The sequence below is a fragment of the Micropterus salmoides genome, unplaced genomic scaffold (assembly GCF_014851395.1).
Source record: "Micropterus salmoides isolate LMB-PRFRI ecotype aquatic unplaced genomic scaffold, ASM1485139v1 Ms_hic_scaffold_2714, whole genome shotgun sequence".
Taxonomy (NCBI): domain Eukaryota; kingdom Metazoa; phylum Chordata; class Actinopteri; order Centrarchiformes; family Centrarchidae; genus Micropterus; species Micropterus salmoides.
In genome coordinates this window covers 1-12155 of record NW_024041945.1, presented here as the reverse complement: position 1 = coordinate 12155, position 12155 = coordinate 1, and the positions used below count along the sequence as shown (strand labels likewise).

The 12155-nt window shown below is 40.1% G+C and overlaps 1 protein-coding gene across 1 annotated transcript; it reads left to right on the top strand.

Moving 5' to 3' along the window:
• Positions 1-5177: 5177 nt before the first annotated feature.
• Positions 5178-12151, top strand: LOC119919390 (acidic mammalian chitinase-like; the record flags this gene model as incomplete). The annotated part of the gene is made up of 10 exons (XM_038739803.1): positions 5178-5212; positions 5586-5651; positions 6088-6117; positions 6242-6446; positions 7557-7613; positions 7763-7928; positions 10069-10193; positions 10558-10681; positions 11202-11384; positions 12056-12151. Coding segments are annotated over exons 2-10 (1005 nt in total), but the record flags the coding sequence as incomplete, so codon positions are not given.
• Positions 12152-12155: the final 4 nt, after the last annotated feature.

Below are 12155 nucleotides of genomic sequence, written 5' to 3'. Positions count from 1 at the left end.
ACACATGCCATTGTATCAGGATACATTATTACCCTGGCTCCTCAATTCTCCCGAAAAGCAGCATCACATTTTCTCCCTGGACTGGTAGATCCCCGCTACTGTGCCTTGACTACATTGTTCCTTTTCTTCATTTTCTCTTCTTACTTTGTAATGCATGGCTTCAAATCCAACCAAAACATTTGTAAAGTTGCATCACACTTCTTGCTACATTAGCCAGCCTGATAACCCAAATATTACTCACACAGGATTATGTTTCCTGTTTCTTTTCTCTGAAAACAACATTTTGAGCATCTACCCAACTGAGCTGTTTGACTTGCTGGTCGTGTTGCTCACAGTTTGAACGCAGTCACTCGCTGAAGCACTGAAGAACTTTTTATTGTTGATTTTTAGCTGTCTTTATGCTTGTTTGTGTCTGCTGTAATTATAACTACAGAAATATGTCACTGTTCCAAATTGATGTTTATATTTTCTATTGTTTATGGCTGATCAGGGGGAAGTATTTTATTGATTGTTTACATTTGTGGTGCCTACATTGTTTGAATAATTCCAACAACAATGTAAAAATGCTTTTGTTTAGTGTTTATTGGTTTTAGTGCAGCTGCTTTTGTGCTAGTAGGTAGATCTAAAATGCCCGGGGCAGCAGGGCTAAATCACTGGTAGAGATGAAAGAGTTGGTCACCATGGTTATCAGAGAGTACAGTTACAGTGTCATATCGTCCTCACTGTAATCCTGTCAGCAGCTATCAGCTCTTATGTAACATGTCTGGCTCGTTGCAGTTCACAGGAAGAATGTCGGCAGTATTGGTTTGTCCACAGTTATCCTGTCCAGGTGAGGTCTGGTCAGCATGTCAGACAGACATCAAGTGCTTACAATTTGTGTCTTTTGTTGTCGTTGCCTTACTTTTTTGGTTGATTAGCTTAATAATTATCTGACTGCCTGTTTAAAGTGTAACTGATGCTTTGAGTTTAGATTGTTGTCCAATAGTCACTAAAAGGTGTGATACATGGTTTTGGTTTTCTATAACTGCCAACACAAAACTAAAAAAAGTAATTATTTTTATGTTCTATAATAAGTGTATTTTAGTGGCTATTATCTCAATATATTCTAAATCTTAACAAAATACATTGTAGAAGTTCATTTCTTGACCCTGGAAACAATAATTAGATTTTTTTTTTTTTCAAGCAGCCAAAACATCCGAACATCATTAAAAAAAAACTCATTTCAGGCTAGTAGTATGTTGTAGTTTTCAGTTGTCTGTAAATTAGCTGCTAGATGGCCGCCATGTTTCCAAGTCACCTGCTTCTTAGACTAGTTCAAAGCCAAAGCATCAGAGGTTGGTTAATCACATGAGAAACGCCAGGATCCTTTAGATACTGGTTAATCTGTTTGTTTGTTTTTCAGGTCTGCATACATGTGCTGTGACAGTGTATTAGGGCCATTGTTCATAAAAAAACAATAACAACAAATGAAGGGGGTAATGTTCCAAGAACAAAATTTGAATTTCCAAGACTAAAGTTGTACATTTACGAGAAAAAAACTCTGAAATTCTCAGAGATTAAAGTGGGACATTTTTTTCATTTCATTAATAAAACAATCGAAGAGTGCAGGCATAAGAGAGGAGGCGGAGCTTTCAGACAGTTAGGTAGATATGAGGGACTGCAACAAAGCCACTTAAAAGCATGTGTCACATCTTACTCATATAGAAATGTCTGCAGTTCTTCCCCAATTGTTATGCTTTTGGTCTTTAAACAGAAGGAAGTATCTTATAATACTGGTTGCTGAAAGTTTTGACTTATTCTTATTAACATCTGCTTATCCGGCTTTTAATAGAGTACTAATAACCACACGTTTGCACATGCATGTGAATTTTTTTCTCGTAAATGAGTGACTTTAATAAATGTTTTTCTCTGAATATTACCCCTGTATTTTTGTACGTACAATGGAAGATTTGAATTGAAGGTTCTCTGGATAGAAGATCCAAATGAACTCTTCTTTATTGTTGTTGTTGTTGTTGTTGTTGTATTGTATTTAAACATTTTCATGGTCTGGATTAACCAAAACAGTTTTATGTTACTTCAGTATTACATTTTATACTTTGCAAGTGGTTGAATGATAAGCCTCTTGATTGTACAAAGATGATCTTATTTTTGTTAGACAAAAGTAATTTTTTTTTATGCGCTTCATACTTGACACCAAAATGTTTACTTTTTATTGACGTTAGTTTGGCTGTAGAAAAAACAAGTTCTCCCTGAATTTCACTTTGTGGAATATTAGCTGTAGACACATTATTATTATAATTGCTACATGTTGTTTGATTAGTAAAAAATTAGGTTGAAGTTTGGTTAGACCAATATACCAGTGTACTCATATTTGGAGCCGTCAAATCTCAGCTGTGGTGTCAGCATGGTCTACCTCCAGGCCTACAATTTTTTAGATATAATGTCCCATAATAGTTTAAATACTGATTGTGGGTTTGGTGTCAGTTTCAGAGCTGACTTATAGTAGTGTCGGCCTTCAAAAACATTTGTTCCAAACCTGATTTTAAATCACCATCACTGTCTTTTGCTCAGAAAGGTTGAGTTTCACACAATTGCTTCATCTCTGCACTAGTCCAGAAGCTGGAAATTTTCAGAACCATTGAACAATGTCCTGGTTTGTGTTTTTGTGCTTTACAAAGTAAAAAGTGTTTTCCCAATGCCTTTAGTATTCATTGAAGAGCCATAATGTCATTTCACCATGTCTGGTGCCCAGTCTCTGAATGTTCTGGTTTTGGTTCATTGATCTGGACTCTGCCGGCACACAGATTTCATCCCTCACTTAAGGTGGTAACAGCGAGTCTGTGTTCATATGGCTGGACTGAATGCACTGGATCAATTGCCTTTGGGCCTTTTCAAAATTGTGATTGAATGAAAATGTAAGGGAGGGGTGCTACTTGTAAATATGATTTAAATAAAAACCTTGGGATTGTATTTCAGCAAGTGTGCATTTACTACATTCACAATCCTGTATTGAATGACTACCCACATAGACCACAGTAGTTACACATTTTGGTGTGAGGGCAGTGAGAGAAGAAGCAGTTTGAGCACTTTCACAGTCTGATTTCTCTGGCTACTGTCAAAAGATCCATTATAGTCTGTAGCTTGCTTATTTGAATAAGACTGTAGTAGTATTATACATGTTTTGGCTAAAACTCGGGTCTTGTCTCAAACTCATATACAAGAACAAAATTGAACTTAACTGCAGAACAGACATCATGTGGAGTAATTATAACTAAAGTTCAGGAACTAGACCACACCTCCCTGTCGCATTATTCCAGCCACCTGTACTTCACTCATTCCATCCACCTGTGCCTCTCTAATCCAATCACCTGCACATGTACTGTATATACTATATATAAACCCGTCCAACCCCTTTCTCTCTCAGTTCTCACGACCGTTTGTCTAGTCCGACACACAAAAAGTTAATTATAACTTTTGTTCACCTTAATATGCATCACAAACTGGTTCTCAGCCTCTCGGACTGCCACAGCCAGCCGTGGAGTTCCATGTCATGGACCCACTTCATTTCCTCCTGTCCTTTCCCTGTTCCCCTCCCTCTCCAGCGCCCCACCTCTACATTCCCCTGCATTTTCCGTTCCTACAGTAACCCCTGGTCTTCCCGCTACACCCATCTTCAATCCCACGACCACCAGCAATTTCACTTTTGCCTCTGCCATTCCCCCGTCCTCCCACTTTTAGTCGTATGCCCCTCTCCCTCCTCCTTTCACCTTCTGTTAGACAACAAATCCTCTCAGGTACTTACCTCAACCTCGTACTTCTTCCCCAGCCATTCATCAGCACCACCACCAGCCCCAGGGAGCTCTTAACACCCCATGGGACGACCCACTTATACGTCCCCCACCTTCACGTTCTAGAGAAATCACAGCTGTAGAATTTGCCTTAGATTTTTCCTTTTATCACCATACCATCTGTTCAGTCTTCCCCAACCGCAGGGCCAAGTTGGACGACTACCTCTCCATCATCTTGGATTTGGCTCTGCGTTTCAGGTTTTTTTTCCCACATATCTTGTCCTATTTCCATCCCAGGCCACAGGGCAATTTAATAAGGGCACCTACTGGGGCACCCTTGTCTCAGAACTTTACTGCAGAGTATTCACAGCATGCTCCTCCTTGGCTTGCAACCTGCAGGGCGCCCCTTCTCCTCCAGCCACCAGCTGTGTCATTGCTACTCCTTTACCCCAAGCCTCCATCTCCTATTATCCCCAAACCACTAACCCTCCTACCAAGAAAACATTGCACCCCATAACCCCACCCAGTGCAGTTTCTGACCATGCAGGAAACTCAAAACACTGATCTCATCCATGCCCTAAAATCCACCAGTTCCCCATCCACACTTTCACTTCCAGTTTCCATCCAGGCATCGAGGTTATCCCAGATCCACTATAGCTTCCAGTCCGTCCTCGCCAAGCCTCTACAGTGGCCAAGCCCCCCCTTCCCCAATTCACCTCACCAACCATACCAGCATCACAACCAGAACTTAGCAAAGACCATCCCCCCCACGTCTCAGTACAGATATCATGCACCATGCAACAAGCTCACACGACACCAACCTCAAACATCTTGTCTCTCTCTTTTTGTCAACATTGAGGACGCATCCATCTTGTTTGAATGAACTTCTTTCAGTGTGAGCTCCACGTTGTGGTCTCTCAGTTGATCTGTACAGTGTGAGCATTAAAATTGCAGGTTTTGGCTGAGCAGAAAGGCCGACTAACACGTGTCTTAGAACACCCAGGGCACATGTCCGTCCTTATCCAACCATCTGCCCTGATACCAAGGTTTTGTTTTCACCAGGAAACAAAACCAGATTCCCAGCAGGAAGATGCAAGCTCTATTTCAGGTGTCAGGTACATTGAGGCTGTCTACATCTATCACCTATTTACCACCCCTACTATTTCATTAACACTTATCATTATTTCCTAATATTAATTCATGCACACTTATCATTGAATTGAACTGAAAGCTCATTTCAAATCTTGTCTGATTCTTTCATTGCTTTGCCCAGTGTTACCTGGAAGTGGGGTTATTTGGCAATCAGACTTAAAGCCCTTATCAGCTGCACTTTGACACCAGCTATTAGTCATTAATGAGTCAAATATAAATCTGACCCAAGTTCCCTGAGCTCTGGACTCTGCTTCTGTTCCTCTTGAAGAAAGGTAATGAGATTAACACCATTTTTGGAATTGTGTCATATACAGCTAGCATTTTGCTACAAGTTGATTCATAAAATGGTTACATTCCATTGTACTACAATTATTAGAAGATAAGAATTATTTTCATTATTGACTAACTCAAGGATTATTGTTTTGAATAATCAAAACGTCGTTTACCATATAAAATGTTAAAGAATAGTATGAAATGTTCATCAAACAGCATCTGACTGAAGTTATGTCTAGAACAGCTTATTCTGTCTCAGAAAAAAAAAAAAGCCATTTCATTTACTATAATATGAAATACAGAAAAAAATCATCACTTAACGCACTAATTGTTTCAGCTGGAGTTTTTCATACGTTTTATCTCATCTTTTAGAGGTTCACTGCTGCAGCAGCAAATTGGTTGGATCTCCAGAGAACACAATGGCGAGACTCCTCTCAGGTAAATACCATTCACTCTTAAATTCAGTATTTCTATATACCAGATGAGTGTGTGTGTGTATGTGTGGGTGTAAAAAACATACATTTATTATTCATTTTATCATTTAGCTAGTCATTTTGGAAGGAAATATATCAGTTAGCGTATTTTGGTACCATTATTATTCTTATTTATCTCATGTTTCACAAATTTCAAATGTATTCAGGCTAATTTTAGTATCTAAAGTAATATCCTATATTCAAATCTTACAGAAATGATATTGAGAAATAAATTGCTTAAATTGGTAACTACATAGAAAACATACAGTTTTTGCACTCACAAAAAAAGATTAATTGGATGTTGTTTACCAGGTGAATATATGCAGTTTTTCTTGCATCAGTTTTATTTGTAGTTGGTTGTTCTTTTGCACACTACGTCCCTGTTATGTTTTTCTTTGCAGCTCTGGGCGTTCTGCTCGTTCTGCATGTCGGTAAGCATTAGTTGTGAACAACAACAGGCAGTGGCTCTTCTTCACACTAATATGATCAATGTGTCAGAACAAACGCAGGAGCTCTTAAAAGTCTCATCGCTGATGTCCTACTGTCTTCCCTCAGCCTCATCCGCTAAACTGGTGTGCCACATGACCAACTGGGCCCAGTACAGACCCAGCAGTGCGAAATTCACCCCAGACAACATCGACCCCTTCCTGTGCACACACGTCATCTACGCTCTGGCAACCATCAACAGCTTCAACCAGATCCACCCCATCGAGTGGAACGATGAGCAGCAGTACAGCAGGCTCAACAACCTCAGGAATGTGTGAGTTAACGCAGTCTGTACACTCAACCATTATGGACGCCAACATCTGCTGATGTGGCTTATTTAAGCCTAACACCTATTTTCAAAAAACATGGAAGGATATTTTGATTGATTATATACGGATACATATCCAATTCAGTTAATGCATTTTTATAAGACAAGTGTATCAAAGAAAAATCTTCTGCACAATAATTTTCTGAACTTCAGAACTGGGACATAAAAGGCCTGTCATTTAGACCATCATGAGGCCAAGCCTAGCATTAAAATTACATAATGAACGGAGGAACTATCACCATATTAGCTATGTCTTATAATGAATGAAGGGCTAATTTGCAACTCAGTGAAAGTAAATATACTGATCATATAAAACCACCGTAGATAAACAAAATGTGTTAATGTACAGACTTTATGAGCTGACATGAGAGCTTGGGACAACACTCTACAACATAAAATGCATTTTGACTTTGCAACCTCCACTCTCAGATTGTTCCTGATTTTATGTTGCACAAGGTTGACCTGTTTCAAGTTTAAGTTCAAATTCAAGTTCCCATTTATTTATAATCCACATTTCATACAAATGTATCTCGAAGTGCTTTCTGGACTATTCATACATTTTAACTATGTAAATGTTCTATAGGCACTGTTTAAAAGAAGTGTCTTAAATTTTAAACAAGTATAATACAGAGACACTTCTCAGGTCAGCAGGCTGACTGTTCCATCTGCTCCAGGACAAACACTAAAAACAGACTGTGTTTTCTACAATAGTAAGATCTTTTCTTTGCCTAGCTCCAAATGATCAGATATGAACCCTGGAGCAAGGTCATTTACAAAAGGCTTTTATGTGGCAATCATACAGTCATTAAGTGTGAGTTGTAACATAGACAGCTGCATTCTTGATTAGCTGCAATTTCCTCGTGGATGTTTGGCAAGTCCAGAAAGAAAGCATTAGTCTTAATTATGGGATTTTAGATCTTAGAACTGTAGTAAGACTTCAGTCCCATCACTATTTAAAACTTCCAGCTAATGAAATAGTATTTAATCGGCAGAACTGTTTTGTGTTAATAATGTGAAATTATTTAAGGTTATGTTTGTCTCTCTCTTTGCTATTAGCAATCCTGCACTGAAAACTCTACTGTCTGTTGGTGGCACAGTCAATGGAATAAGCCCGTAAGTTCAAATATGACCCCAGGTCTCAGGGTCTCCCACACACAACCCTAATATCCTTGACATACAGTTAACACAGAGCAGAAACCTTCCTCTACCACTTGGTATTGCCAGAATGAAGGCCACAGGATATGTTTTATTCATCTCGCTAGATTCATCGCCATGGTTGCCAGGCCCGAGGGTCGTGCAGCCTTCATCAGGTCGGCCATCAGCTTCCTGCGCACCCATAACTTTGACGGGCTGAACCTGGCCTGGGAATATCCTGGACACAATGGCAGCCCACGGGAGGACAAGGAGAAGTTCACCCTGCTGGTCACGGTTAGCATGAACTTCATATGTCACCAAGAGTTGTTGTTAATGGTGGTGTATTTGAGTGTTTCCCATATGGGTTGCATTTCAACCAGCCTAAAAGCTATAAGTGTCGAACCTTTTTGTGAAAAAGGAAACGACATTCTCCTAAAAAATGGTGCAGTTCATGTAACTTTCAGTCTCATCATCTCAGTGTCTTCATGCAGGATCCATGGGGGCATATGCATTGCCATCTGCCACACAGTTGCTCGCTGAGGCTAAAGCATAATTTAGAATAAAATATGTGCTCAGTTGTACTTTTTATACTGTGTGACAAACTAATGAACAAATGAACAAGACCAAGAGACTACAGCCATGGTGGTGCTTTGAGCTAAATGCTAATGTCAGGATGATAACATGCTCACAATGACAGTTCTAGACTAATGTTTCCCATGTTCACCATTATAGTGTAGCATATTAATATTCTAACTATTGTTAATTAGCACTATACACAGAGTAAAGCTAAAATGAATGTCCTCAGTTTGGAAGCATTTGGAAAAATGGATGAGAAGTCAGTAGGTCATCAATGTTATTACTATTTATTCTCATGGTGGCGCTAGAGGATCATCAAAGCCAGCAGGATTCATCTAATATCCGTCCAAATGTCCATTCATCCATCAAATCGTCAACCGCTTATGCTGCGTACAGGGTCGCGGGGGCCTGGAGCCAATCCCAGCTGACATTGGGCGAAAGTCGGGGTGCACCCTGGACAGGTCGTCTGTCCATCGCAGGGCCACACATAGACAAACAACCACACACACTCACGACAATGTTAGAGAAACCAATTAACCTAGCCTGCATGTCTGGATGGTGGGAGGAAGCCGGAGCACCCGGAGAGAACCCACACAGACACGGCGAGAACATGCAAACTCCACACAGAAAGGCCGAGGCAGCAGGGGTTTCGTCCAAAATGTAACAATAATAATTTATAAATAATGAGATACTGTATCTCACCTGCTGATGGTGCTAGAATATCATCTTAGCCCTTAGGTCCTCAAGGCACCATCAACATCTGTACAAAATGTCATGGCAATCCATCCAATAGTTGCTGAGATATTTCAGTCTGCCTGTCTGTATTGTGCAATCAATATTAGTCTTACACAGAGTGTGAATGCAAGCAGTCACATACGCATACTAAGAGAAAAACCTGCTCCTCTGTCTCATACCCATCAATCTTTCAGGCCCTCTTAGCAATTTCTGCTGTTTTCCAAAAGAGTTGTCAAAACAAACTCATATGTTATTTAATCTGGCCTTGATTATCTCGAATCTGGGCTGGACGCCCAAGCCAAGCTTGAACACACGTCTCCCTTGATTCCTCCCAAATCATCATGACCCTCAGATGTTCCTGTCTGCCTCTTTCATGTAAGACAAACAGAAAGTATACACACAGTAGCCTATAGATCATCCCTCACCCTCTTCCTTATACATATAGTCAGGTACATAATGAAACATAAAACACCTACCCTGATGAAAACACTTTTTTTGTATTGTTGTGTTCCAGACAGTTACTGCGGTCAGTGTGTCCTTTTTCCAGGAACTGTTGAGCGCTATCTTCAGCTTTCCCACTAGAAACCATCTGTGTATTTGACTGCTTTTATATTTATCACTTCTTGCCTGTGGCTTCACTACACAGTGTATTTTGGCACAGAGATTTAACTCAGCGACCAAACTCTCCTAGGCCTCTCTTAACATGTATGGACCTTAAATGACTTAATATGACATCCGATACATGGTACATATTTTACACTGTTGTAACAGCACATCTGACCTGTCCTGATTTTACCACACTAGCATGGCTAAAATCATGGTACACATTATGAAATACATGTGTAGCCCCCTGTGGGCTGTTTTTAAAATAGTATTCTAAATACCACCCTTGAGCCAGCATTATTTTATTGTTTTAAATGCACATTGTCCTGTGTGACAAACTAATAAAAAAGAAAGTGAAATGTAATTCAAATGGTAATATTACACAACGAATGACTGAACAACCAAAGTGCTGTGAGACACATCATTCTGTCTTCACCAAAAGACTGTGGTTGTAGAAGGACACAGACAGAAACTATCAGATGTGGAGGATCAGAGGTGTTTTTGTTCATTCTGCCTGCAGGAGCTGTCCAAGGCCTTTGAGGATGATGCCAGAGACAACAGGAAAACTCAGCTGCTGCTGTCCGCCAATGTTGCTGCTTTCCGTCCCAACATCGACAGAGCCTATGAGGTCAACAAGATTGCACCGTAAGTTTGATTTCACTAGACTCAATGTACGTTTATGTTCAGAGGAGTAAGGTATCCAAAAAGTATAGGTTTGTTATCGGTAGTGAAACATATGACACCCAGCTCTACTTACTGTGAAAGACAGATAGGGGTGTCAGTATCTTGCTCAAGGACATCTGGTAGATAAATAAGAACATGAGACCAGCGTTCACTGATAGGACAGAAGTTTGAAAGATCACTGAACTTTTCTAATTTTTTTACTAATGTGCGTCTTATTGTTCGGAGTTGCAGAGAACCTTTACTGTTAAACCCAATAGTTTGCATGTGCTGTATACTATGTCCATCTTCTATGGCTAATCTAAACACAAATGTTTAAAATCAACAGACACCTTGACTTCATCAACGTCATGACCTATGACTTCCATGGATCCTGGGAGGCAGTTACTGGACACAACAGCCCACTGTACCGCAGCTCTGTGGACTCCGGCTCGCACATTCATCACAATATCGTAAGACACACAATAGACAGACGCCTGTAAACTACACACACTTCGTGACATTCGTCCATGTGTTAGTATTGTCAAATTGTCCAAAATGCATTTCAAGAAGCTTTATCTCACTGATGAGAACAACATTTAGCGCAAATACTTTAACACAAGGGGACAGAGGGTCTCACAAAAACCTAGGACAATGAGTTGTGTTATAATATTTAATATAGATATCACGTTTTTGTCAGCAAATACTTACATATTCAACAGCCACAGGGTGGCATTAGCATTCATCTGGAGTCATGTTCCTAGCCAGCATTTGAATGTAATTCCAGTATTCACTCCTGTTTTAGCTTTATTTTGTTCTCTAACGCTTGCTTTTTAGCTGCTACACCTTTAAACTTAAATAATGTGCTGAGATTCACAGTATCTGCAGTAGTGACAGACATTTACATTACAGAGAGGCATCAGATTCAATGTTAAAATCAAAAATATACATTTTGTACTCTAGTATTTACATCTCCTTTGTCCTTTTCTATAGAACTCCTCTGTATCCTACTGGCTGGCTCTGGGAGCCCCAGCTGAGAAGCTGCTGCTGGGTTTCCCCACCTACGGACGAACCTACCGCCTTAGCAGCGCAGTTACCGTCCTAGGAGCACCGGCTAATGGCCCCGCAGACGCCGGACCCTACACTCGCACTGCTGGCTTCTGGGCATACTATGAGGTACAACACATTCATATAATGCCTAGATGAGTTAAAGTCAATAATTCCCCAGGATTGGCCGCTGCATCTGTGTGCAATGATGTGAAAATGTAAAATCTCACACGATACTGTGCCAGTTAAGCCTCACTGGAACGTCTGTAATAAAAGAAACACCCTAAAGTCAGATGTATTGTGATTGCTGTCTGTACTGTGAAAGACATTACATTTTAGAATTGTGTTCAACCTGTTACATGACCAGAACTTAAAAAAACAGCGACTTTAGAACAGGCCCCAAAACAATGTACATAAGTTCCAGTTGACACTATACATTTAGTACACAAGGGGGATCTGCTGGGGTCAATTTTGTTAGCAACTTAAGGTGTTCTGTGAGTCTGTGTAGTATCTGATGTTGTATTACCTTTCTATTACAAAGAAAAGGGAGTGAGAGGCTCGAATACAAATATCCTCTTCCTATCCTTTTCATATCCTTCCTCCTAAACTCCACTGTAACAACATGATTCAACATCAATATGACTTGTGATCATCTACATTTGACCAAGAAACAAATACACCTCTGAAAAACAAGGGGAACCAAAATTATAAATGTAAAAATAAGGGTTGACCTTCAGTAAATATGGAAACTTCCCAATCCCTGAGTTTTCTCATGTAACTGTTTATGTGTGTGTTTCCAGATCTGTGACTTCACATCCAGTGCAACTCTTGGATGGATCTCTGAACAGGAGGTTCCTTATGCTTCTTATGGCAGTTCCTGGGTGGGCTATGATGACAAGC